Source organism: Gymnodraco acuticeps, unplaced genomic scaffold, assembly GCF_902827175.1.
Source record: "Gymnodraco acuticeps unplaced genomic scaffold, fGymAcu1.1, whole genome shotgun sequence".
NCBI lineage: Eukaryota > Metazoa > Chordata > Actinopteri > Perciformes > Bathydraconidae > Gymnodraco > Gymnodraco acuticeps.
Window position 1 is genome coordinate 2228797 of NW_022992284.1, and position 27551 is coordinate 2256347.

The 27551-nt window shown below is 40.7% G+C and overlaps 3 protein-coding genes across 6 annotated transcripts in view; 2 read left to right on the forward strand and 1 right to left on the reverse strand.

Moving 5' to 3' along the window:
• The window catches only part of nkain4 (sodium/potassium transporting ATPase interacting 4), a 49456-nt gene extending 43806 nt beyond the window's left edge, over positions 1-5650 (forward strand). For 2 of the 3 annotated variants that reach the window (XM_034207469.1, XM_034207467.1), the window contains 2 exons: positions 2272-2356; positions 3249-5650. In XM_034207469.1, the coding sequence (XP_034063360.1) occupies positions 2272-2343 (72 nt within the window). In that variant the 3' untranslated portion in view covers positions 2344-2356; positions 3249-5650. The remainder of the gene's footprint in view (positions 1-2271; positions 2357-3248) is intronic. The other variant, XM_034207468.1, reaches the window with a different exon arrangement.
• Positions 5651-5866: 216 nt separating this feature from the next.
• Positions 5867-17229, reverse strand: birc7 (baculoviral IAP repeat containing 7). The gene is made up of 9 exons (XM_034207472.1): positions 16962-17229; positions 15682-15689; positions 10368-10961; positions 9701-9800; positions 9444-9525; positions 9258-9303; positions 6905-7114; positions 6245-6310; positions 5867-6066 (listed from the first exon to the last, which is right to left on the reverse strand). Exons 1-9 carry the CDS (start codon positions 17171-17173, stop codon positions 5867-5869), a joined length of 1518 nt encoding a protein of 505 aa, XP_034063363.1. The 5' UTR covers positions 17174-17229.
• On the forward strand, positions 17015-24952 carry LOC117540690 (YTH domain-containing family protein 1-like). 2 transcript variants are annotated; one of them, XM_034207471.1, is made up of 6 exons: positions 17015-17473; positions 18229-18253; positions 20097-20176; positions 20403-22037; positions 22189-22233; positions 22462-24952. In XM_034207471.1, the coding sequence occupies exons 1-6, from the start codon at positions 17447-17449 to the stop codon at positions 22486-22488; spliced, it is 1839 nt and encodes a 612-aa protein (XP_034063362.1). In that variant the 5' UTR covers positions 17015-17446; the 3' UTR covers positions 22489-24952. The 2 variants fall into 2 exon arrangements, with proteins under 2 accessions (XP_034063362.1, XP_034063361.1); XM_034207470.1 differs by having other exon boundaries at positions 17016-17473; positions 20403-22046.
• The last annotated feature ends 2599 nt before the right edge of the window (positions 24953-27551 follow it).

Genomic DNA, 27551 nt, shown 5'->3' on the forward strand with positions numbered 1-27551 from the left:
CTGAATTCCCATGTATACGACAGATATATAATAACAACCACAGTAAAAAACAAAGTGATGGAAAAATCCAGTTAAAATCCTACCAGCAGACATGTTGGGGAAGATGCAGCAATATAAACAGTATTATGATGACAACAATAAATCAGGCTGCCAAGAAGAAAGGATATAACAACAGTAATAAAAACAATAACATGTTCAAATGTCAGATAAAACCAATGAATAACAACTCTGTCTGCAAATTATCCAAAGCAAGAACACAGTGCATATCATCTAGCATACACATACATATCCGTCAAATTTGAATGCCTCATCAATTGAAGGATTATTGATAGGTGGTGATATCCAATGCTAATTATACCATAATTCCTATGAATACTGCACAAGACACATGGCAAGATGATGGCTTTTAAATGCAAAGGTGTCCTGTCATGAACAGTTTGATCTGTTTTTGTTGTTGGAGGAAAAATAAGTAGTCCTTACAATTCAACCTCTTGAGACCCTGAATTTTCCTCCCAATTTTACAGCAATGCATCCAAAATGTTCCATGATACTTCAGTCTGAACCCAAGTGCTAGCTGCTGTGTCTTAAAATTGCTACCATCATTATCATCTAGCTGTTTTCCTTAGCACAGCTTATGGTGGCAGAGAATGGGTCCCTACCTGCTTCTAATGAGAAAATCAGTGGCACAGAAAAGAGCAGGGTACCGGTCTTTGTGTGTGTCTGTGTTGGTGGGATGTGTGTGTGGGTGGGTGGGTGGGTGGGTGGATGTATTGTACAGATGAAACTCAGAATCCCAGGAAACCAGGGCAGGGTCAAAGGAAAGGGACAGCCCCCCCCTCCCCACCCACTGCACCATGTGGCTCTCGGCTCTCATCCTGCTGACCTATCAGTATTCAGCAGACCACCCTGCCTCCTCTTATCAGGGCTGAACTGATCTGGCCTTACAGTAGTTTCCATGGCTGGCCAGTGACCCCCCCCCCCCCATAGATGTTGGTTCCCTTAAAGAAACAGATCCGCCTTTTTTTTATCCTCTAAAACGGGTTCCCAACATTCTTTTTTAAATGTGTTTCTGTGGTGAACACTAAATGAAATAATTTGTTATGGTTTGAATCATAGTTTTTAGATGTCACGGGATAAGGGCACGGTGAAGACTTAACTTTAAAAAAAACAACACAGAATTTGTATTTAAAAAATAGGCAATTAAAACAATGTATGATTATAAAAAACACAAAACAGGCAGCTCTTAAAGTTCCTTACATTAACAGGAAAACTCATCACATGTAATAGTCACAGGAAATAAGCTGCTCCAAATCCACCCAGAATTATTGTTTTATACAAATGACCTGCAGTTGCTATGTTCACTATTTTGATTACATGTAGAGTGTATCAGTTGATCTGTATTCTTATTGTTATGCATTGTATATTAAAATATCCATTACATATGTCACTAAGGGTCTTCAGTTACTTAATGATAGAAATGGGCCCCTAACAATAAAGGTTGGAAACCACTAAAACTAGGATCTGCTTTTTGTTTGGCGTCTTCCTCCACTGAATCAGTTTCTCCTCTCCCTCCCCACATGGTGTTCACAGCTCCTGGACATTCTGGCATCTTTCACATGTTCTCCTCCAACCTAATCTCTTTGGCCCCCTGTCAGTCAGAGTGACAAGCGTGACGCACCCCGTCCAACCCTCTCTTTCTCCCCTCTCAGCCTTTGTGTCCCCTCTAGAGTTGCTAGTCTTTTCCTTCATCTCAGAAATATCTCTCTGGATCTGTGCAAAAACACACAGCACTTTGGTTACCAGCATGTTTCGTCTCTTTTTCCCAAGTGACATGAGTCATGACAGTGGTGTGCTCATCTGCACATGGCCTACAGTACAGTGTGAGAAAATAAGCAGAAAGGCTTGAGCGTTCGGTCGCCGGCTGAAGGTCACCTCTGTTTCTGAGCGATAAAAAGGTTTTGACTATTTTGACAGCTGGCCGGCTTTTACCTGTTCCCGAGCTTCATCATCGCCCCAGGCAGACGCACAGATAAAAAATAAAAAGTTAGTTAAAACTAAAAAAAGACTTGTATTGCTCTTGGCAAGCTGCCTACCTTTCAACATCACTTCATTACATCTGTTCCCACTGCGTCTTATTTCATTTCTCACTCAGCTGTGTGCTTTTATTATTTTTTCATCAGACCTGTCTTTTTATTTATGTCAGTGTCTTTTTTGTTATCATTTGTCTTTTGATTTACTCCATAATTTATGTGTTTAATCCTTTGTTTTCAGTTGATTTTATTGGTGGATTTGACCCATTCCCACTCTACCATGTCAATGAGAAACCATCTCATCTCCTCTTAAAGCCCATGTACCTGTAAGTATGTCATGCCACCATATGTGTGTGTCTCTGGTTTTAAAATGTGCCTGTAAGAGCACACATGTGTAAATATTAACATTATCCGTTGCCTTTTGGGGCCACATACAATTTGGGTTTTACCTGTGTGTTGCCTGCTTATTATTTATTATTTCTCCAAAGACTTTCATGAATCAGAACAGCTAATCTCAACTCAAGGCCAAATTACTCTCATGTTCCAGAGCTCTGTTAATGTTTGATCAGGATTCAGGAGTTTACAACACAACACTGACTAGCACTGATGGCTCTGGAGCTGTCAGGGGCGTAAATGTCTTTCTGAAACATGCCACATCCTGTCAGAGGGCTGTTGAAAATATGAAGGCCTCTCATGAAGTGTGTGTGTGTGTGTTGTGTGTGTGTGTGTGTGTGTGTGTGTGTGTGTGTGTGTGTGTGTGTGTGTGTGTGTGTGTGTGTGTGTGTGTGTGTGTGTGTGTGTGTGTGTGTGTGTGTGTGTGTGTGTGTGTGTGTGTGTGTGTGTGTGTGTGTGTGTGTGTGTGTGTGTGTGTGTGTGTGTGTGTGACAACTACCTGAAAGAAGCATATGGAGAAAAACACACACAAATCTGTCAAAAATTGGATTAATCAATTATGTTATGCAAAGAACTTAATAACAATAAGTCTGGGAAGTCATGTTATAATTATCTTCCCACATGACATGAATATTTTATTAGCTTCTTGACAGTTTAATCAGCTCCGTCTCTAATGGGAGAGAGGAAGTTTTCTTCTCCCCCAATCTACCGCCGGGAGTTATATCCAGGAGACATTTTTCAAGGGGGAATTTGTGTGTTTGACTGTGAGTTGCCTAACAACCGCTTACTCTCTTCTTTCTCTTCCCATGTTTCTGTTCTCTGCAGGTCTCCGTAAATAAGAGAGCGTCCCGCGGGGAGGTGACACAGCAAATTCCCACGGAGACAAAATGGCTGTTGTGACACAAACATCCCAATTCACTCGGGCACGCCAGACATTCCTCCCCTTTCTTCATTTCAGTTCTTTAAAACATGTCATTTACTGGTCTACTGCCCAGAAAAACCAACAATTCTCAGTCAGGCTCCATTGTTTTCCAGGGAGGGATGACGGGTTACGGGAAAGGAGGGATTTTGATGAAACAAAGCCTCATATTGTGTAATATGTAATGGGAAGTATCAATCTTATTCTGTGAGTTCTCTGCTGAGGTTCCATTGCTGTGACCTTCCTATAGTGGTCTAATACTCCCCAAGACTGTATAGAGCATATAAATACATTATGTGTGTAATCAGAGACTCTCTAGCGTTCCCAGTCTGTGGTGCTGTGTCTTAGAGGACTCTGTGATTTAGCATGTTACTGCTGGTTTGGCTCAGATCTTGGCCAGAGGGCTGAATTACAGTGTAGCCCGTGGAATGAGCCATTGTGCGCTGCCTGTTTACTTTAGGCCAGGATCTGTGTGCATAAATACACAAGCAAAGCAGGAAGAGGCAGGGGAGTGGAGAGGTAGAGGGAGGGAAGGGAACAAAAGCACCAAGCCTACAGGGGCATCTGTCAAAAATAGAAAATGTAAATAATGAAACGAGAAGAGGGAAGATTTGGGGGCTTTAGAGTTTGAAATGTGAATTATGATGAATGCAAGAGCGTTTAAGAGATGTTCAAACACAAGGAAGGCCATGTGAGTCTTACTTTTATTTCTGGCATCTTATTGTGACTATTTTCAACCAACAGCCATGTCAGTATTTCTCAAGAGTATATGGTGATAAAAGAAAGCTTTGTTTTCACTTTGCTTCTTCTCCTCTAGCTATTGACACATTGAGCGGCTGACAGACAGTCAAGAAAAGGTTGCACCACATATTTTAACTTTAAGAAAACAATATAAATGCTTTTACTTTTCATATTGCATACTGGAACGTTGATTTGAATGGGTATGGTCTGTCAGTTGAACAGTGTTGATTCTCAATGGTGATAGTCTCATTTTTGGTTGTTTTATAGCATGTTTTTTACAGGGTTTGTATTGTAAGTATGTGTATAACATATTAAGTAATGACGAAATTGCAAAACTGATGTCTTAAACTGGCTGTGTATACGCTGGTTAAATATAGCAACTCAAAGCTTCTGCTGAGTAGTTTCTTACTCAGATTAATTGTATTCTGACCAAGCTATGTTACACATTTATATTTAGGCAAATGTGGGTCATAACTACTATACTGATTGGTAGCACTTTTTGTTGTTAATAGCAGATCTTTTAGAAGTAAAGTCGGATCCCTGTTGCCTTACTGGCTGTGTGAATCACTACTGCTCTCTGGTGTTCAAAGAGTTCATGTACAAGTTGCAAGGCTGCTGCGTATCTGCTAGGGTCCATAAATCCCCATGTTTTGTCTTAAAAATTATAATTTTCTATCTGCAGATTACAGTTAATTTTACAATAGTATGTTTTTTTGTAATTGCCATGTTGGAGGAGGTGACTGTCAAACCTATTGTTTTAGTGTTACACTTGGTCCTTTTCCTTATCATTCAGGTCAGGATCAATTGTTGCCTACCAGATTTAATTGCAAAACATTTTTGTCCGATTTCAATATTTCTTGGTGCTATGTTTGAAATGTTTTACTTCGCATTTTTGGGGGGAATCAAAAGCTTTCTGAACAAAGGAGTTCATTCTGTCGTCAGTCTTCTTCTTTTTTGTCAGCACCTAAAAATATCTCGCTGTGTGTCAGATTCCTCTGTGATAGATGTTTTTCACTGCCAGATAACAGTCCACAAACTGTTATGATTCTAAAATCTGACCTCTTTTGCCATATTATTTCAGATTGATGAGTGACCTAACTTGATTGGATTGGTCACCCCTCTATTGGCAAGATGCAATAATTCATGTCTTGTCTATGTCTCTAAGGTTTACCTGGTAGGCTTACTGGTGTGTGGGTTAGTGAAAACACAAAGCACCTCATATTGTAACATATTCAGTATTGGTAGTAAATGCTACTATGTAAAAACTAGTCTCCCTCTCAGTGCAATACAGCCTCTTCCTAAACCCCGGTGACTGGAATTAGTTGAGACCTGGTATGGGTTTGTGTGTATGTGCTAGTCTCCACTGAAAACGTTTCCACCTGTTTGTAGATAATTATTTTTCTTTGTATGTGAAGTGGAAAACATATTTTTTTGTTTCTCTCTCTTCTATTTTGTGTCCTGTGATGCCACACCCCATGTGACCTGATTGTGTAATCCTATTTATCCAGAACTGTGCTTTGTGCTCCTGTAAATAGATGTTTGTTAATAAAAGAATGTGCTCTTTTAATTATGTGTCATTCAGTAGATGTGTTGTGCATTTAAAAAGTGTTCTTGGTAAAGTACATAAATAATGATACATACTCATATTGAACAGCTTTAAATGTTTATTATAGAAAACGATCTGCAAACTCTGACCGGAGTTTTGTATCACTAGTAGGTCAAATTAATACAGATTTAGACCACTCATGCAACACCTGTGAAACAGCATTTTATCACTACAGCGTTAGGACATGAAAGCACGAACGCTGCCTCTAATCACCGCTCTGCAGATTGGACAGTGACGCAGGCTGGCAGCGCAGTCCCCGCACACCACCAAATGACCACAGGGGATGAAGACGATGGACACCAGTTTGTCCATGCACACCTTACAGGTCCGCTCCTCCTGCAGCTGTCTCAGTAGCTCCTCAGGGCTCGGGTCCTTTACTGTTCGAGAAACCACAAACAGAAGGTCAGATGAGCTTTATATTACACACATAATATTTACCAGCCAAGTGTTGAATCTGCAAAGCAATCAAATGTCAGCAACATATTGAAAAGTGTTACAAGCTCAAACGTTTCTTATTTTCCTGCAAATCATACAGCCTAGGCTTTGACCTCTGACCTTGCTCTCTGACGCGTGTTTGAGTCCTCACAAGTCCAGCACTGGAGCCCTGCACAGTATCTGTCTCTGAAGGACAAAATGTGAAAGAGAAAACTGTCCATTGTAACATTGATGTTTACGTCATGTTATTGCTTATATGAAAATGGTCAAAAAGCTTATGACAGATTGTATTTGAAGGTGACAATGGAAAATTACAGTGCTTCCGCATGTATTAAGGTAATTGTTATTATTGTATTAAGATTTTGGTAAAACTAACAATATATCATTGTAAAAATACTTTAGTACAAGCTACAGTCTTGCATTAAGAAAATCATCATTCAACTGTTTTCCCTAAAGTATCAAAAGTAAATCCAACTACTGAAGACTCATTAATTTGTAAAACATCCAGCCTGAACCTAAATAAATGGAGATCAGAAGCCATAAACGTTGGAAACCACTGGCTTAATATTTAACAATGTTCTCTATTTTAGGTACTGTTAAATATTTAATCCGAATGAATGTCAAGCAAAACATACAATATTTTTCTCTGAATTTTAACGGAGTACAAGTAAAATAAAGTAGCATAAAATGGAAATACTCAAGTAAAGTACAAGTATTCCAGAAATATACTCAAGTACCATACTTGAGTATATTAGTTTGTGTCTTCCCACTGCCTGTTACCTCTGCTCTGTAGTCCCCTCTGTCTGTCCTCCTGCTCCGCCTGCAGCACGTCAGTGACCAGGTCGGACACAGAGGTGTAGTGCTGACCTGACAGAAGGTACTTGGTCTGCACCAGACTCTCCACCAGGCTCGCCTCAAAGCCCATCTGCAGCACAGTCTGCACCACAGGAGAGAGCATGGCCGAGGACGCTCCCAGACCCCCGACCACATCTGGGACATGAGAGGGGGGGAAGAGGTGAGGAAGACACAAGCAGTGACCAGCCACAGAGGACAACACATCTACATATCGACTCCATGTTACATTAAAGGGGACCTATCATGCAAAATGCACTTTGAGATGTATTTTATACATAAATGTGTGTCCCCGGTGCGTCGGGGAACTCACGCAGCGTCAGAAAATAAAACCCTCTCTCTTTTCCTCCGTACCCAAATCTTTTAAAAACAGGGGTACAACGAGTGGATACAGATTTGCTGCCGATCTGACGTCAAATCGGCAGTAGACCCACAGAAAATTGCTCAGAAACAATGCCTGACGTGTTTTGGACGTAATATCGTCTTTGTTTACATTAGCAAGCCTCGTTAACACTCAGAGCTAACCTGTACTGTAGAGCACATGTGTTTTAAAAAGCAAGAAATAAAAAAAGGAACTCGCCTTGTGATAAACCCGCAAGAGAAAAAGCATTTGAGCTCCATACTGTTTCAGAAATAATCTTTTATGTGGTTTAGAACAGCAGAATTTAACTTTATCTCCGGTAGAATTCTGATCAGGCATTAGCTCCGCCTTCTCTTTTTTTTTTTTCAGGCTAAGGACCCATAATCCGCGTTTCTCTAACAGGGCTGCAAAAGAGGGGTATGAGCAGTATGAGGCATGGCTACAATGGGTGAACTGTTTGGTATTTTAAGCAACAAACTTCACAGATATGTTTTGTATAGGTATGGCCCTACATATAGGTTTCCAATATAGCATAATAGGTCCACTTTAACTATAGGGACATTTACAAGGGGAAACATAAGATGTAATGACAAATGGTGCATCTACTTGTACCTTAACATTTTAAACCACTTACCTTTAGTGTACACATGCTGAAATAGATTATAATTGTTATCCTACATTTTATGGTAACCACGGGCTACTGCAATCGTATAGCAAACATTAGCTGCAGTTATTTCATTTGTAGCAGCGTGTCAAATAAAAGTAATGGACCTACTTTATTTCAAAGAGTAAGAATCTAATTAAAGATTTTAAGCAGTGTTGTGGTGTGCTTTGTCAACCTTCTTTGATCAACCTTGTGCCAGAATAATTGAATCAACTGGTTGCAGCATTTATTTATTTCTGCTTGCACAACCTGCAATGCTCCCATCAATGTTTACTCTATCTACTCTTTTGTGTGAACAAGCAATAGTTGATGTTGACACTTTGATTCTTTGCACCGCTGGCTGCACAAAGATAATTATTGGCGTCAGAGCAGGCTGCTATCTTGTTATCCAGTCTGCTTATGGCGCGTTTCCACTGCAGGCATCGCTCGGCCTCGCTCGGTTTGGTTAAGCCTTATTAGGCCCGGCTCACTTTGAATGCTGCACTTCCATTACAGTTTAGGAACTGGGGCAGTTACTATAGTAACGCAGTGTAGGCGGAGCCGTGACGTCATCTTCAATGAGAGCCCCAGAAAAACAACACAGCCGTTAGCTCTTAGCACTCAGAGCTCACAGCTCCTCATATCTGTTCAGAAACTAGACAAAAGTTAAACAAGTACAAACCACAGACTGCCTGTGAATGGCGAATACAGTCGCTGGTTTATTTATGCCTGTATAGGCCGTTGTTGTGAGTGTGGACGGTCGGAGCATATATAACGTTAGCTTAGCCAAGCTACATTTAGAAAACACGCATTTTAAAAGGGTTTTTCGCCTGCCGTCTGTCTGCAGACTTGTCAAAGCATTAATTCATGATTTTTACTAACCGGTATCAGTATGTTGTTACTTCGGCATCATTTTGAAACGTGTATTACAATTAAATCACGGTCATATGTTCATCTTGTTGTAGTTGTAGCTCCCTTGCCAGCGATTCTCTCTCTAGTTTAGCATACTCAGCCCGACTCAGCCTGGTTGTTCCTGGCCCTAGAACCACGATTTAGTCGGGCCAGAAAAAAGGTGAAAAAGTAGACTCGACCCAAAACTAGGCCAAGTGGAAACGCAACCAAAAACGGGCCCCGCACGACTCGGCACGCTTAAAGCGAGCTACCCGCTGCAGTGGAAACGCGCCATTAGTGGGATATACATTGTTGGTAAATACCATAGACTGTATGGTAACTAAATACCCAGCATTCCTTGCTTTTTTAAATGTCATTTGACTTACCATTTCTGGATCCAATATCTCTGCCTGTAGGAGTCTGTGATCCAACCTAGAAAAGTAAAGTGACCATATTTTTTATTCATTGGTCAAAGTCGGCAATTACAAAAAATGCCATTTATGAATGTGTGATTATTATGTCTGCACTACCAGACTTTATTCTGAACAGATAGGAGGGATGAAAGCTCTCACCACAGTCTCACCCAGATGGAAATGAGCATCCTGTATGTTGCTGATATACTCCCTTCCTCTCGCCTGGATTAAAAACTCACATCTGAGAAATATAAAGACACTGTTTTATAATCTGCTGAAGCATTAAAGCAGAACACAAAACCAAAACGTTACACTGCTTTTATATTGAGAAGACATTTTCATTTGCCAGTGCAAAGATTGGCAAGTAATGCATTGAACTGATTTCTTTATCTGTGTGTTATAAGTCCTGCTGTTACCGTGGGAACCACTTGGCATGCTCCTGCCAGGGGTCATCTCCTGCCTCCCAGTTCCTCAGCCCTCCGTCACAGTAGAAGCATTTCACATTGTCACCGTGGCCTGTAGGGGTAAACAGCAATGCCGTGAGAGGAGTCTAATGACACTAACAATTTAACACAGACCATCTCATTACACTCCTTTAGTCTTAAATTCACAAAAACATCGCTATATACGTCAGATTGTAAAAGGAATCAATATCGTCCAAGAACTGAAACCTATAATGTGACAATAGGGTGAATTAACTCCTCTTTGACCGTCGCAAAAAAAACAAAACAATATGAGCTTCACAAAAGCACAATTCATTATAGGGTTACTTTATGTATTGTACTATTTTGTATTGGTTTTCACAATATTGTGCCCACTCTGTGTGTTGCCTGAAGCTGTGGGAGCCCTACTTCTTTAGCAGCCCCAGCTCTGTCCAGCGTGTTCTGTCCACAACATCATGACTCAGCAGGACAATTGTACCATGAACTCTCTCACAAAGAGAGGTCGCTCTAGCAGTGACTGGGACAACGCTGAATCTTTCACTCAAATGTTCTCATGGACACTCAAATGCTGGTAAATGTTAAGACATTAGAGAAGTATGATATACTTTTATTCAAACGTAATAGTGAGACAATGGTGTACCTGTGTAGAAGAATCCTGCTCTGGCAAGAACATCTGGTTGGACTGAGGCATCTGTGGGCCAGTTGTGGAAAGTAGTGTGCCGGGAATCCTCTGCCTCCATCTCTGGGTACACCGCCTGTCCAGATGTGCCCTGTTCATCCATAGTCATCCTCTGGAGTTGGCTCATAAGTTGGCCATCCACGGAGTCAGAGGATCCGACTAGAAGAGCAATATTCCCCACAGATCGACCCAGTATGAAACTGCAAGTGGGGAAATGCCTCTTGTGCTCTTCGGCCGGGCAGTCCCCATGTACCCAACATCTTAAAATCCCTCCACAGCAGAAACATTGGACTTTATCCCCGGGGCCTTGAAAGAAAAAGCCCGCCTTGGCCAGCTCTCCAGATGTGACAGGAGCATCTGCTGGCCAGTTCTGAAAAGTTCGAAGTCTCGCCCCTTCTCTCCGCATCTGAGGCTCCTCAAGGATGTGCAGTGTAGTACTCCTGTCATCCGTCATTCTGTTGCTTGTAAGTTTTCCTTTCTCTTCTTGTCCTGTGCCAGTGATTCCTATTGCGGTCCATAGTGGTGCCCGCACTGAAGGTGAGTGCAGCACAACAGCTGAAATAATATGATCAGCTGCGGGGGCCTGCACCTACAGGAGACTGCTTTCCAGAAAAGCCGCCAAATGCCAGAATGTATGCTCATTGATCCTTGAATGGATGAAAGCGTGAACATGCCATGGGGCTCCGCCTCCTAGTAAAAACATGTGAAGCATTTCAGAACAATACTATAGCCTTACAACTAATATGATTATTAAAAGGGATGTTACTTTACTTTTATTCAAAATGTTGTTAAGCACAAGGTGTTAACTTTATAGCCTACAACTCAATGAAAGAAACCTATAACTTTTACAATTGAAGCAAAAATTGGCTGGTTGTCCTGTATCCTATAGTTGTTGAATATTATGGTCTACAATGGATCGGTGGTTGTGTCCTCTATGGCCTACACTACAGGAAGTAGAAATCCTTTGCTCTTGAGTTTGTGTGAATAAGTGACGATTAAGGAGTTAAGTGAGTTAAACAGATAAAATAATAAGCTGTGCGGTTATACTTGATTCTGAGGCTATATAACTTACAGGGTCAGGGTACACCCATGTAACCTTTTTAATGCGATGTGTTGTCTTTTAGAAAGCTTTTTTCGAAGACATAAAAAAGTATATTGTATGTCATATTGAAAACATATTGTTGGCTAATATGTTTGCAATTCATGATCACACTTGAAATAGCCAGACTTGAGTCAAAACACAAGTTACACAAGATGGGGAATTACCTGCTCTAATACTGTCAATATTGTGAGTAGAAAAATTCAGAAAATTACCACTTGTAAACATTAGGATCTAGGTTTGACCTTTGGCAGAGTTGGTGGATTCATCATTGCTGCCTCCTGGTGGTAACAGAGAGTAATAACTACATTCATTTAATGAGGGCTAGAACCAAATCAGTTCATGATACACTACTAGACATGACGAAATCCCCATGAGATAATATTTTTCAACCCGTTAAGTACTACATCCACTGTCTAACTTATACAATAAATAAACAGTCAAATGTCCAGTATAAATACGAGAAAGTAGCCTGGGTTGTTATCCATGATTGTCTGTCTTCCTCAGTTGAGTCACCTAACAAAAAAACTGAATACTGGTATTTGACCAATTTGTAATATTGTGTATTACAATTTGGCTTTTCACTTACAAAGAATGTGCTTTGGTTTTAGGTGCACATTAAGAGGAGCTTAACTAGATCAACACATCAAAAACATATACATACAAACATTAATCAGATACTTTAAAATAGCATACTATAATAAGTATGTACTGTAGGCTAGAATATGACGGTTTAGTGATTTTCAAAAATATTAAATGTGTGCCAAGTTCACAAGAGAGAAGATGTATTTGAGTGCTGCCACATCTTACTTTGCAATGCTAAAGTTTACTTTCTCCTTTTCCTACTTTGTATCATTTTTACATTCCAGTAAGTCTCACATGAGCACTGTGCTGGGTTAAAACATGGTTAAAACGCATCAGCTTTAGAGGCCCTGTAAGAACAGTCTGCTGATAGCACCCCAGGCGTTGTTTACAGATAGATTGCAGAAAATAGCACCAATATCAGTATTAAGTAAAGAAAACAATTCTAATTCACTAGTCATGAATTCATTTTCATTTTCTTGGTATTATCTTAATCACAGACAGAGGTGGAAGAAGTACTCATATCTTGTACTTGAGTGAAGTAGAAATACTAGTGTACACTGTAAAATATTACCATGATTTCACAATATTTAGCTGTAATATTTTACAATAAATTACTGTTTTACCACTTTACAGTCTCTGTAATGTTCACAATATAATACTGTAATTTTTAATTTCACAGTGAAATCAACGCAGGCACAGTTAATTACTGTGAATGTACAGGATAAATTATTACCAGGATTTCACAACATGTTACTGTATTTTCACAGTAAAATACTGTATTCAGACCATCCTCTGTGACAACACAACAAATAAAGTGATTTTCTTGCTTTTATCGCTCTTGCTTGGCTTTAAATACGAATTTCTTTCTTTGGTGCAGGTTTTACTTAAATTGAAAGGGGCACCGCTGCATGTGCCTTAAAATAAACGATGCAACACATCTATACAATTTAAATTGTTGTCTTGGCTTATTGTTTTCGGTGCTTCCATGGGCATTAATCATGAGACGGGCTCGAAAGTCAAAAAGAGGCATGGCAATTTAAACCCCCATGTCAGCACATTCTTCAGAAAAATGGTTGACTTTGAGTGGATGTCTGTGTAGACATGTGCTCCCCTCCTTGTTTTATTTTCTGTCTCCCTGCTACAGGTGCACCTGGTCTAGCCCCTGGCTCCGCCTCTGCCCAGGTGCACCTGGTCTGCTCTTGGCTCCGCCTCTGCCCAGGTGTTCCAAATTCCACTCAGCCGATAAAGAGATGCTGGAGGAGAAGGATGTCTCGCCTATCCTAATCTAATCAAATCAAATCAATCAAGTTTTATTTATATAGCACATTTATAAACGATTTTTGGTCGAGCCAAAGTGCTGTACATCAAATAAAAATAGCCTACAGTAGAGACACTTTACAGCAAATACAACAGCACAGATTGTTCAGAATATCAGTATGAGAAAAACGACACCCTTTATCCTTAGACCCTCACATCGTACAAGGAAAAACTTCCAGAGAAAACCCACAGTTTAAGGGGAAAAAATGGGAGAAACCTCAGGGAGAGCAACAGAGGAGGGATCCCTCTCCCAGGACGGACAGACGTGCAATAGATGCCGTGTGTAAATCGAAGAGATAATACATTTTACAGCATATAGACCGAATGTTAGGAAATGCATGTGTCTGTAATAAGAAGATGAATCCACGAGGATGTCAGCTACAATCCTGAGGAAGCCATCAGGGAAGCAGCATGGCGAGACCCAAGGCAGGACCGCAGAGACAGGTTCAGCCACGACCCGAAGTCCACGACTTAATCCAGAACTCAGGATAGAGGAACCAAGACACAGGACTACAGCAAGAGGATCAGCCTCGACTCCGGATCCCGGCGTAGATATAGATACAAAACAAGAAAAAAGATTTGGCTGGGTTAATCGGAACAAGAGAATACACAGACAGAGAGGGAAAAGGTCATTGGATAAAAGTTATTCTTGATAACCCACTAGAAAGATCTCATGAACTTCCCCACTCAATCTATCAAGACCCGAGCAGTTCTATTAGATATAGGATAAGAAACAGAGATAGGGAGCACAACATACTTTCTCTTCGTCAGATGCACTCCCCCGCTTATCTAAGCGAATCTGTACCCCGTTACCCTCTACAAGGCCATAGACCAGCAGAGGGAAAATGGGGGGTGTGTAAGGGTAAGGATTTTTAAGAATAAACCGCAAGGGTCTAAAGGGAAAAAAGATGAAATATAAGGTATTTTAAGTAATCCTATCTACTATTCCTATATTTGAATAATGTATAAACTATTTTTAAAATACTTTATTAAATCCTATGTTATGTTATAAATATTAAAATAAAGAACTAAATTAATAAATAAATAACTAAATAAATAAATAAATTAATAAATAGATAATTAAACAAAAGCCAAAGAGAAAAAGTGAGTTTTAAGTGTTGATTTAAAAACCCCCAGGGTCTGGGCCGACCTCACATGGAGGGGCAAAGTATTCCAGAGCCTAGGGCCAGCCGCTGCGAAAGCTCGATGCCCTCGGGTTTTAAGCCTGGTCTTAGGCACTATCAACAACAGCTGATCAGCCGACCTTAAGGCTCTGCCTGGGGTGTAGCGATGGAGGAGTTCGGCTACACGGAGCCAGCCCATTTAGGGCTTTGAAAACAAATAAAAGGAGTTTAAAATCTATTCTGAACCGAACTGGAAGCCAGTGCAATGAAGCCAGAATTGGGGTGATATGGTCGCGCTTTTTATGGCCAGTGAGAAGACGTGCAGCTGCATTCTGAACTAGCTGGAGGCGTCTAATTGAGGCCTGATCCATACCCACATACAGAGCGTTGCAGTAATCCAGTCTTTAGGTAACAAAGGCGTTAATAACCCTTTCTAGGTCTTTAAAAGATAAAAACGACTTGGTCTTAGCCAATAGTCGTATTTTGAAAAAGCAGGTCTTGACTACAGTGCTAACCTGCTTATCAAATTTAAAGGCGCTGTTGAAGGTCACTCCAAGTTTCATAACAGAGGGGAAGATATTTGTATTGAGGGAGCCCAGAATATCAACCGGGGAGACTGTTGGTTGGGGTCCAAAAAAGATGACCTCGGTCTTACTCTCATTAAGGGTGAGGAAGTTTTGGCTCAGCCAGGATTTAATCTCTGTTAAGCAGTCCTTCAACTGCTGTAATGAGTTGGCATTTTGATTGAGAGGCAGATAAATCTGTACATCATCAGCGTAACAATGGAAGGGGATATTATGTTTTGTAAGAATTGAACCTAGGGGCAGTATGTACAATAGAAAAAGGATGGGGCCCAGAATCGAGCCTTGGGGAACCCCACAGGTAAGAGGGGCTTTGGCAGAGGAGAAGACACCTAACTGCACTGAGATGCTACGGTCCGTCAAATAAGACCTGAACCATGCAAGAGGGAGACACTTTCAACGCCGGGAGACACTTTCCTTAGAATACCTCTTTGCCATTTTGAGCTGTAGGCCATATTTTTGCAGATGTGTTTATGTTTAGCCTGGAGGACCTGGTAGTCCAGTTTTCGTGGCTTTATTTTGTTTCCCATAGGGTTTATATTTGATTTCTGGTTAGGGGGGGGGAAAGCTCTGGGTCCTACGGTCCGTAGTGTGGCTGGCTCGGGTTCCCTCCTTCTGTTTGTTCCTTTTGGCCAGTCCTCCAGACCTATTTTTGTTTCCCGTTTCGTTTGTGTGAGCAAACGGCTGATTATCAATAAATGCTCGTTACCAAGTACCGGTTATTGCGTAGTCTTTCATGTTGCGGGTCTCAGCACGAGCCACTATACCGCGGAGTAGAGGTTGGGGCCGTAACAACATGTCCAAGACACTGTGAAATAGGCTACTTTGCACTTCAATGGAGTAATACAAAGTTAAAATGGGCATTTTCTTTGTTTTTCTTTGTTGATTGAGCTGATTGAATTGTGTAGTTATGGTAAAATCCCTGTTAACTAGTCAGATTTACAATCTATTATCGTATTATTTACATTTTTATATTTAGGCCTACAGTAAATTACTGGCTAATGTGTTGCATTACTTCTACAGTAAAAGTGTGAAAATACAGGTAATTACTGTAATTTATGTACAGCAAGATACCATAATACCACAGCTCTGTACTGCTATATCACAGTAATTCCATGGGCATGGCAACTGTAAAGTCACAGTATTTAGTTGTACTTACATTCTAATTTACTGTAGCATATATCTACAGTAAATTACTGTAAAAATATTTACAGTAAATTACTGTGAAATATTTAGTCAATTACTGTGAAATCCATGCAACTAGTAGCCAGTAATTTACTGTAATTTTACAGCCAAACATTTTACAGTGTAATACTCTGGGACAAGTAAATGTAAAATGTTTCTCAACTAAAAGTACTAAAGTATTAGCATTGGAATATACTTCAAATGCCAAAAGTAAAAGTACTCATTATGCAGATTGGCCCATTTCAGAATACTATAAACGTATGTTTATAATGATTATTGATGCATTAATGTGTTTATCACAGCTGGTAAATGTGCAGCTACATGTTTAATCACTTTATATACTGCAGAGTAGCTTGTGGATTTACTCCAGGTGTAACTAAAGTCTTATTTAAGTATTTATTATATTTCACATTATTAATCCAAACTTGCAAAGTAACTTTAGGTAGGCTATAAATAAATGTAGTAGGCTCTATAGTAAAACTTGTAAAAGTACAATATTAACCTCTGAATTGTAGTGGGGCAGAAATACAAAGTCGCACACAATTGAAATGTTAAATAAAGCACTAGTGTCTCAAAGTTGTATTCAAGTACAGTACTTGAGTAAATGTACTTAGTTACTTTACACCACTGATCACAGATAAGAGCTTCTCTCACTTTGTTAAACAGAAAGAAAGCTTCAAAGTTGAGCCACCCCGCGGGGAGAGACGTGAACTGCAGCGGCGGCTCAAAGCCCGGATGGAGGAGCAGCCATTGGGGAAGTGTACAGGGCTTAACGTAACTGAGGAGGGCTCTCTCTCTCTGGAATAATAAAGACAAAGTAAAAGACGACCGAGGGCAGAAATATCCAAGCTCTGAAAGCTCCAATCGGCGATACATAACGTTTACTTGAAAACCAGTTACAGGACTTGACTGATTTTTGGACACAAGTCTCCTAGGCGACAGACTTGAAGTGTGGAAGTTGGGATACGAGCACACAGCGGAAAATATACAGCTGAGCCTGCGCTACAACTGCTAGCCACACGCTAAGCGGCACAGCTAGCCACGGAGCTAACTGTAACTGAGCTGTGAACTTGCTTTCTAAATCACGGGGCTTGAAATCCAGTCACAAGCGCAGGCTCTGTGAGAATCCAGGGACTTGCTTAATGAATTATGTCTGCCACAAGCATTGACCCTCAGGTAGGAAAAACGATGTACATTGCCTGTAAAAAAGCTTGCAAGCTAGCTACCCGCTAACGATTTACTGGGCTATGGCTATCGCTCGGAAGTGCTAGCTTAGCCACCAACGTTGGCCGGTGCGTGTAGCTAGCTGGTTAGCTACATTCCGTTAAAAAGGTTAAATGTGTTTGATATACGTTGGAGAATAATGACATGCAGTTAAGTGTTGGCACATAAATGCATATGTTACTTAGACCAAATGTTTGTAACGCCAGCGTAGCTGGAAAAAACTCAGCACCTATGGCTGAAAAAGCTATGGTTAACATAATGAAACGGGTTCAATCTAACGTTACTCATTCAGATAATCTTCAACTTTTGTATTGAAGGTGGTACAATCACCGGTATTATTTCAAGAGTGATCCAGCTAACTAAGTTAAAAGCTGCATTCGTGCTATTGGCGTCTAAAAGGCCATTTTAAAACGGCTAGCGTTAGTTACGATAGCTAGCAAAGTTGTGCTTGATTTGACCAAAGTTGTAAACCAAATATGGCTTTTAACTAATGTAGCAAACGGTAAGTATCTTCATCTTTAACTGAAGAGTAACCTTAGGTAATTATTTTTTTTGCATTGCTTCTCTTCGTGAGGTAGTCGTAATGTTCATATTCTGAGCCATACATTGTTAACATTAGCGGCTGCACATAATGTGTGGAAAATCTCAATTTACTTAAATGAACCATGTCTCCTTTTCCCCCCTTTTATCATCCTACATTGATGCAGAGATCAAAGGGACAAGCATCTAAAGGTGAGTTGTTGTGTCACAGATGACTGAATTTGTTTGGATATATAGTCTGGGTACACATTCCCTGACTAAATCAGCATTGCATACAGTACACCAGCATTATGTGGAGTCTTTAGCCGTCTGTGATTTACACTACTGTCAAGACTAATATCTTTGGAACATCATTTGATATAATCTGCTGGCGCAAATGTTTCTACAAATGAAATGGTTTATGGGTGATGAATTAAAGCTCAGAGAAGCTTGGAGAGGTAACTCAAGTTTAATTATAAAAATTCTAACTATTACAATGAAATAATCAAAAAGTCACTAAATCTAGCTAGAAAGTATCCAAGTTAGCGACACTGATGTCACTAGGACATATTTTGACAGTGATGTGACAGCCACAGATACCATTAGATTTTTTTGGGTCAGAATTCTTAGTTATTGAGTCAGGTAGTTAAAAGTATTTCAATAATAACATGTTTCTAATACACATTACCCACCTCAGTTTTGATGAGCTATTATCTGTTCATTTGTTGTTCAGCAGAAATTGAAGCATACATTTTCAGACTTTATTGGGAATATGTTTTGCATAAGTGTGATATTAACAATCTCAAGATCAGGGGTTTAAATGTTGGGTGGCGACATACTGTAAGACCCATTGGAGGACAGCATCCGCCATGTCAAAGGTCTAATGACTTTTAGGGAAAATATTTTCTCTGTTTACCAAAAGTATTCATGTTTTGGCTCCTCCTGTCTTGCATTTCCAAGTGGGTTTTAGCAAGACAAAGGTTTCTCCGTAATTGCCAGGCCATTGCCTCCCAGAACATCCCCGCCACCATTGGTGTATTAAATTGTGTTTGACTGGTAGAAATAGTCTGGTAAGGCAGAAAGGTACTACTGTATATAAATGTAATCCATTTACCATAATGCTTATGCTCATTTTTCCTTGCACACTTCTCTGATGCAATCTCTACTCTTTTTCCAGTCATATAAGTTAAGGCAATCTTTAATCTGCTGCTTGAGTATAACACGCTTAACCCCTGTATCTTTGAAAGTTGTGAATAAAGTTTTGTGATTTGGTATTGCAAAAATCTAGTGGACATTTCCTTTGAAGCATAATCTACTTTGCCAAATTGCCACTGTCCATACTTTTTTCAGGATATGTAAATGATATTCCCCAAAACGCTGGTTCTGTCTTGATTCTTAGCCTGTAATGGTACAGGATTGAGCACCTCCTACAGTTGTCCAGTCTCAGTCTTCCCTCAATGTCACCAGCAACCCCAGCTGTACATATTATTTTAATAGTAATTCATTGTTGTCAGTTCCTCACTAACGACAGTATTTGCAGTGCTGTAACAATGCTGTTATGGCCTTGTCATTGTTTTTATGATGTTAAAGTCATCTTGGATTTACTGCATTTGGTGAAGTGACAGGCAGGTCTTGACTTCGCTTCACCTGCAGGCCTGGCTGGCAGCAGGCTACGGGCTGACCTCCACCATAAGCTTTGCTTGACATGGCTCAGGGATTTGACATGTTTTGGAAGAACACATGGACTTATGGGCTGACAAGTTTGAATACTTTATCTGTGATTTACTCATTAGATAGATGAGGATTATAATTAAAATGTGTGTGCTGTGTTGAAGCTGACAATGCTTTTTTTTAATAGCATAATAATTTTAACCATTCAAATCTGTCACAACTTTATATCCAAACCTGGCAAGTTTGGCCCTGTGAAACAAACTGTTCAACTCAACAGGTCGTAGATAGTTAAATATGGGTTATTCAGTTATAAAACAAATCTGTCTTAAAAACTGAACATGTATATTTAAATGTACCTTCATGTACATTTGTTTTGTCTTTGCAGTGCAAAATGGTTCACTGCATCAAAAAGAGAATGTCCATGAAAATGACTTTGAGCCGTACCTCACTAGTCAATCAACTCAGGTAAAACTCAATATCCCTATCTTAAGACATTTTAGAAAATAAGATGTAAGAAATTATTATTGTTTTTTCTTAAATATCCGATATCAATGTGTCCTTCTAATTAGCATTAAGTTAGTCTCTCATGTTGAGTGAAAAGAGTTTTGTTTCAGTAATGGATCTGATTTTGAAAATTAAACTCCTGAGTCACATGTTAATGTTGTGGCTTTGCTGACCTTTATTCATCCAGAACAACAGCTACCAGTCCATCACCGACCCATATCTGTCCAGCTACTACGCCCCCTCCATTGGATTTCCGTATCCCCTCAGTGAGGCTCCCTGGTCTACAGGTGGGGACCCCCCTATTCCATACCTTACCCCCTATGGAGCCTTGAGTAATGGAGACCATCACTTCATGCCAGACACGGTGTTTGGCCAGCCGGGTGGCCTGGGAAGCAGCATCTACCCCCACAGGTTTAATTTTTTCCCTGAAAATCCTGCCTTCTCTGCCTGGGGCACAAGTGGCACCCAGGGCCAGCAGACTCAGAGTTCAGCCTACGGAGGAAGCTACAGCTACCCCCCCAGCTCCCTGGGGGGCACCCTGGTGCCTGATGGTCAGACGGGCTTTCACAGTGACACCCTCAACAAAGCCCCCGGTATGAACAGCCTGGAGCAAGGTATGATTGGCTTGAAGATCGGAGGGGATGTCACTGGCCAGGGCTCAGGAGTCAAGGCTGTGGGATCTGTGATCGGTGGCCCTGTAGTGGCAGCCACAGGGAACGGGGCCACACCTATTGGAATGCCACCCCCCAAACCCACCTCCTGGGCAGCCATTGCCAGCAAGCCCGCCAAGCCGCAGCAGATGAAAGCAAAGGTGAAGCCAGGAATGCAAGGTCCAGGAGGAGCTCTTCCCCCTCCACCCATCAAACACAACATGAACATCGGGACCTGGGAGAAGGGCCCGGTGACTAAAGTAGCCACAGCTCCAATGCAGCATCAGCAGCCTCTCGGCATGCCTCATGGCATGCAGCCTCAAGGCCACATGCAGCAGGGACCCATGCACCACCCTGCCCAGTCCATGGTGCAGCCCCAGATGCAGCAGATGACCTTACAGCACCACCATCACCAGCACCACCAGCCACCACCCCAACCCTACCAAAACCACACCCAGCCCCCACAACCCCAGACCCGTTGGGTTGCCCCACGCAACCGTAACCAAGGCTACGGGCAGGGCGGCCCTGGCCATGATGGTAGTGGTGTGATGGGTATGGTTGGTGGTGGGCACGGTGGCCCCCCAACTTTCCCCAGCCAGGGACCTGGTGCAGAGTCTCACCCCGTGCTGGATAAGCTGCGTGCCAACCACAGCTACAACCCCAAGGACTTTGAATGGAACCTGAAGAACGGCCGTGTTTTCATCATTAAGAGCTACTCCGAGGACGATATCCACCGCTCCATCAAGTACTCCATCTGGTGCAGCACCGAGCACGGCAACAAGCGGCTGGACTCAGCCTTCCGGGCCATGAATGCTAAAGGCCCCGTGTACCTCCTGTTCAGTGTCAATGGCAGCGGTCATTTCTGCGGTGTGGCAGAGATGCGGTCACCAGTGGACTATGGCACCAGTGCTGGTGTTTGGGCGCAGGACAAGTGGAAGGGCAAGTTTGACGTGGACTGGTTGTTTGTTAAGGACGTGCCTAATAGCCAGCTTCGCCACATCCGCCTGGAGAACAACGACAACAAGCCAGTGACCAACTCCCGCGACACCCAGGAAGTTCCTCTGGAGAAGGCGAAGCAGGTGCTCAAGATCATCGCCACCTACAAACACACCACCTCCATCTTTGATGACTTCTCCCATTATGAGAAGAGGCAGGAGGAGGAGGAGGAGGAGGTGAGCCAGGTGGGCACATTAATCTTACTGTTTTAACCTTTAATATACCAAAAATACACATTATACACCATTGATCAGAAAAACATTAACTGTTTAGTGTCTGATAATAATTCTTTTTTTTCTCCGTTTCTTCTTATTTGCTCCTCGACAGACTTTTGAACCTTCCCCTATACCCAACCGCTCTCGGTTGGATCAGGTAAGAACTTGTCATTAAAAAAATAAATACAAATTCAGACCGTTATTATTAATTGTGCTTGATTGAGTTGTTCAATCGGTAAGGGTGAAATGTATGATCATTTAAGTTTTGATCAAACTAAATGATGATATCTAGACCTTTATCAGAATGTCCTGCAGCTTGCTGTGCTGGTATGTGAAGTTTTAATGTCTAATATTGTTTTGTTTTTCTGCTTCTTTTTTTAAACAGGAGCGCCAAAACAGGAATAAACAATAGAAGACATTTATCCTTGGCTTGATCAACAGTTACACTAGGACTTTCGATCTAAGAGACAGAAGAATATGAAAAAGCAACCAAGCCCTTCATTTTTTTCTATTTAATTCTGGTGAATCTCTGCCATTGTTGAGACTTGTGCTTTTGTTGTCCCATGTACCACCCACTTCTTGTGCAGGGATAACAAGCTGATTTATTGTAACACCTAGCCACCACCACACTCTTTAGTTACGTTTTTTTTTTTAAAGAAATATTTTTCTTCCCGTTCCATCTCGTACTATTCTCTCACCAGACTGGTTTTCTCTCTCCGGCCCCGGCCCCCACCTCTTTCCAATTGAATCAGGGTTTGACTGCACCATGGAGAAAAATCTGCCACTTTATATTTCAGTACAATCAGGAACCAATGTGTCCTGCCCCTATTTGTCCATTTGGGGGCGACATTGCCATGCTTCAGCGGTTTAACTGTGCCAACAGGGTTGGAGGATCCCAAAGGCCATGTCGGACTTGGCGCTGTGCGATTATACAACTTCAATGGTTTATCTATTTTTCATTCAGATCCACAAAATCTCTATTTTTTTGGCTTACTACTGACAATTTTCATTTCAGAAACCTGTTTTCTGGAGCCTTAATGTTTTGTTCTCTAATTATTGGTGACTTTTCAAAAGAACTGCTCAAACAGTGACACTGCTGGAGAAATCAGGGATAGTGTGAAGTCACACGGGACTCGAAACATTTCTGAAGGAGGGATTGCTAAGGCCTCTGGGATAAAGAAATAATGGATGTGTCCTCCACAACCAGAACTCACCATTTTAGTCCAAAATTGTACTATTGACATCCCTCACACCCCTCTGCTTCGCTGTCTTTTTGATGTTTGTCTTGAAGGGGTCTTTTGTATGTTTCGTCAGGAGATTCTGCTTGTGTACGCAACCCAGTCTGAGAGAATTGACGCACCCACCATTTTAAATTGTTTTATAATCAGAATGATGTAACTGCTACATTGAATTAATTGTTGCTTTGCGTTTCTTGTTTCACAAATGGGGGGGAGGGTACACATGTTTGTCCATTCACCATCATTCTGTCTTAATCCTCTGTTTTTTCCCCTCTCAAATTTGGTTTTGCTAGGTCTATTATGTTGGTCGTAATGCTAAGCTTTAACGTAGGAGCCTATATATTGGAGAAAGCCTAAAAATGTATAACCTAAACATTAATGTAACTGATTTACTATCGAGTAAGAAAAAAATAAGAATGAAATGTGGTTTCTGTGTGTTTTTTGGTTGTTGCTAAACTAGTTTGTTCAAGACTGAAACCATTGATTATAGAGTACTTTCAGGTTTGTCAAGTCAACAGAAAAAAAGATTGGATAAAAAAAAAAAAGCTCTAATAAATGTGTGTCCATGCAAGGCAAGCTGCAATATAAAAGGTCTGCTAGATATTTAAAAACTATTATCCAACCTGCAGCTTGTCTGTAAGGTGAGAGTGGTGTCGTAAACGGTCATTCTTAAAGGACGGTGTCCCCCCTGTCCTTGTGTCCGTCATTTCAGAGCATTCAAAGCCAGAATGCAGTTTTTTAGTGAGTCTTGGATACCAGCCGGTCCTCTCCCTCCTGAGGTTCTCTGTTCAGTATTTGGTGGCTTGAGGTTATACCGAGCTGCAGGGGATCTGCTAATAGAAAACTCCATGTTCTGGGATCTTTTGGTCTTTCACTGTATTCGTGTTAGACTCGATGTTGCCTCATGGTAACCTGATCAAATATTCTGATCCCATTTCTCAACTTTCAGTTTGAGATATGTGACCTGAAAGAGATAACTGACAGTTGTGGCCTATAAGATCATTCACCGTACATTGTTTGGTCTTCAGATTATGTTAGACGGAGTATGTATTCTGATTTTCAGAAGTTAACCCCATTATTACATTGAGATGACAGAAGGTCACTCAAGTGTGTGTAGGAACCGTATGCTTCACAGCTGTATTTCCAGATGTGTGAAGCTGCGTTTTCTTTACATGGCCGGTTAAATCTAGGGATCTGAATTCTAACAAGATCCTTTTTCTCTTCCACCTCTTCTCCTTTTTACCTGCACTAATCAATAGCTAGGTTGATCCAAGCAATACGGTGAACGTGTTTGCCTTCACCGACACCGCTCTCTAACCGGCGCAGAGTCGGGGAGAAGCTGAAGGACGCCACCGAGTTGCAGCTGCCTTAGCCTCAGGAAGCTTGTACTGGTTGTGTTTATAGTACAGGGCTAGAGTGCATGTTAATGTCAGGAGATGTGTGTTGCAAAAGAGGGATGTCAGGTTAGCGAAAGTATATGTATAACACCGCAAAAGGATTAATGAAATGACATTTTAAATATCCATTGATTTATCTTATAGACCATAATTGTAGTGGGCATAACTTGTTTGAAAGATCTATCTTGGTTTTCTTTTTTAGAAGAAATCGAGCCTTAATAAACTGTCCATTTAGAAATGACTTTGTCTTGATCTCGTGAATTCTCTGTTGGTTCTCAACAGCCACCCACGGTGACCTTATACAAAGAAGGAGCTCTAGGGCAGCCCCAGTGCTTAAATGTCACTAAAAGGTTTTTCTCAGCTGGAATTGTTTTCCTCCTGTTGTCTTTTTTCATCACGTTACTACACTTGACTTTACACTGTATCTTTAAGTACTCTTATCAAAGCAGATCGCTGTTCCCAAGCTGCAGTCTACATCAGAATATGATGGAGCGTACAAATGGAAGAACGGTTAACGGTATTTAAATTGTTTTAAATCAATAGAAATGTGTATGTGCATCATATGTTTGTGCACATTAGCACATATAAGATTTAACATTTTCGTTACTTATTTCAAATTTAGAGAGGTTTTTCTTTTAAATTACTAAAAAACATAGTTTTAAATATGGGTATTTAGCTTGAGATGTCCTGTACACAGGTTTTTGACATTGAACATTGTAATATAATAGTTTTGGTTTTAAGGTTTACATAGAAAAATATGTTTAAACGCTTTTCAAAGGATTTCCTTCTCTTTCCTCGTCAGGAGCTCTCCATGGTGCTGATCTCCTGATTGCTGGGACCTGCTGGTGGGATTTTAAAGTCACATAATGAAGGTAAGAAAAACTGGAGTACAAACACAGCAGGTGATCTTATATAAAATGGTGGTGGAGTTTGACCTGTTTTGAATATGGGTGTAAACTAAAATACACTGAATGCCAAACCATGGTTTATACGCTTAAAGAAATAACCTTATCATCTTTGCTACAGATCACCAGTTATCATTTGTCATACCAGGTTCAAGTCTTCCTCGCAACATTTAAAAGGTTTTAATTTGCGTTATGTGAAAATAATTAACATGTTCTGCAAATACTGCATATATGGTGCAATGGAAACATCAAATAATCACAGGAGAATCACAAGCAGAAAACTCAGTGCAACTCAAGCTTTATTTGGTGTCCAATCATTACAAAGTGAAACATGCATTAAACACATTTCACACAATCATATTCAGAGAAAACTGTAAAATATAGATAAACATGACTAACAAAGACCCTATAATGATGATTGAATTCTTGATTTAAAAGACATTAAATGCATGTTATTTATAAAAAGATCCCTTTGCAGTTCAAATATGGGAACACATGTTCAAGTTGCATTGTGAAAAGTTTGGGTGATCAATGCTTAATTAAATACATTTTTAAAATGTTATGTTGACAATAAATAACCTAAAATGCACTGAGTGAAAAAATGATAATAGTACTTTGTCCTAATTCTCCTATTTCTGATTTGTTTGATTATATTTAGTTTTTTGGTTCTTTCTCAAAATATATGAGAACTGGTTGAAAACCAAAATGCTCTAAGTTTCATTGAACCAGTATTTGATGCAAACCAATTTTGTGGGTGATAACACTTGATAGAAAACTAATAGCCTATACTTATTTCCTTTTGGTCCTACGGCCTTCACTGGGCTACTGCTCCTCACATGCGGTGTCAGAAGGACGCCTGTAGGTGGCATTGAATCACTGACATGTCTATACGTTGAATGCTTCAGACTAAACACTGCAGGCAGCGTTAGAGTGAAGGCCTGAGGTTGGAGCCACACAGTGAAGGTGTGGTAGACTGTTGGCCTACTTTGGCTTATAAAATAAATGATTATAGTTGATACTCAACGTATGTTGACTTCTGTCACGTTTTGTAAAATATTTAACTTTCACAAAAGGGTTTGAATAGACTAATGACTGCGCACAGCCTACTGAATATGAGGAATTAGCATCAATGCATTAATAAAGATATTTCCATGATCACACTTTGCCTGTCTTATTCGCTTGAATAGTATACGCGTATTGATTATATTTATACTTCAAATTAGAATTACAATCCAACTTATAAATGTATTGACCTCGTGCCTGACCATAATGTTTACTCCGAAGATATGGAAAATATGTTCTTAAAATAAAACAAACATTTCGCCAAGTTAAAATCGTTTTCGAAGATAGGCAACTAAAAATGTAAGCGACTGCCGTAAGATTGGTTAAACCCCATAGCCATTGACCATTTGGCACAAGTCCAATTGTTTTCGTAAACCTGCATCGCTTTCTGTGCGAGGCGTTTTTCACTGTTTGGATAAAACATTGAAAAACAATCATTTCTGACAAAATATAAGATGTTAAAATTAACTAATGGTAACCTTTATACATGCTGTAACATCATATCAAAGTACGCATTGCGCTCACCCAGTGTACACACACACACACACACACACACACACACACACACACACACACACACACACACACACACACACACACACACACGTGACAGTACAGCAGTCAGCTTCATCCTGCTGCTGGTTGCAGCCAGGCCTACTACTAATGCTGCTGATGAAATGTATAAAAACCTGAAGCTGTAGATTCCTCTCTTGGCATTCACCGCGTGCCTTAATTGTATGGACATTAAATCAAGGTCCGCTGTGAACACGCAGAGTGACAACCCTTAAAGAAGCCCCCTCCTCAGCCTGCTGATGGCTGCAGAGTGAAGCCAGAGCCTCCAATCCTTCCTGACTTCCACGCGCTCAAACCTGC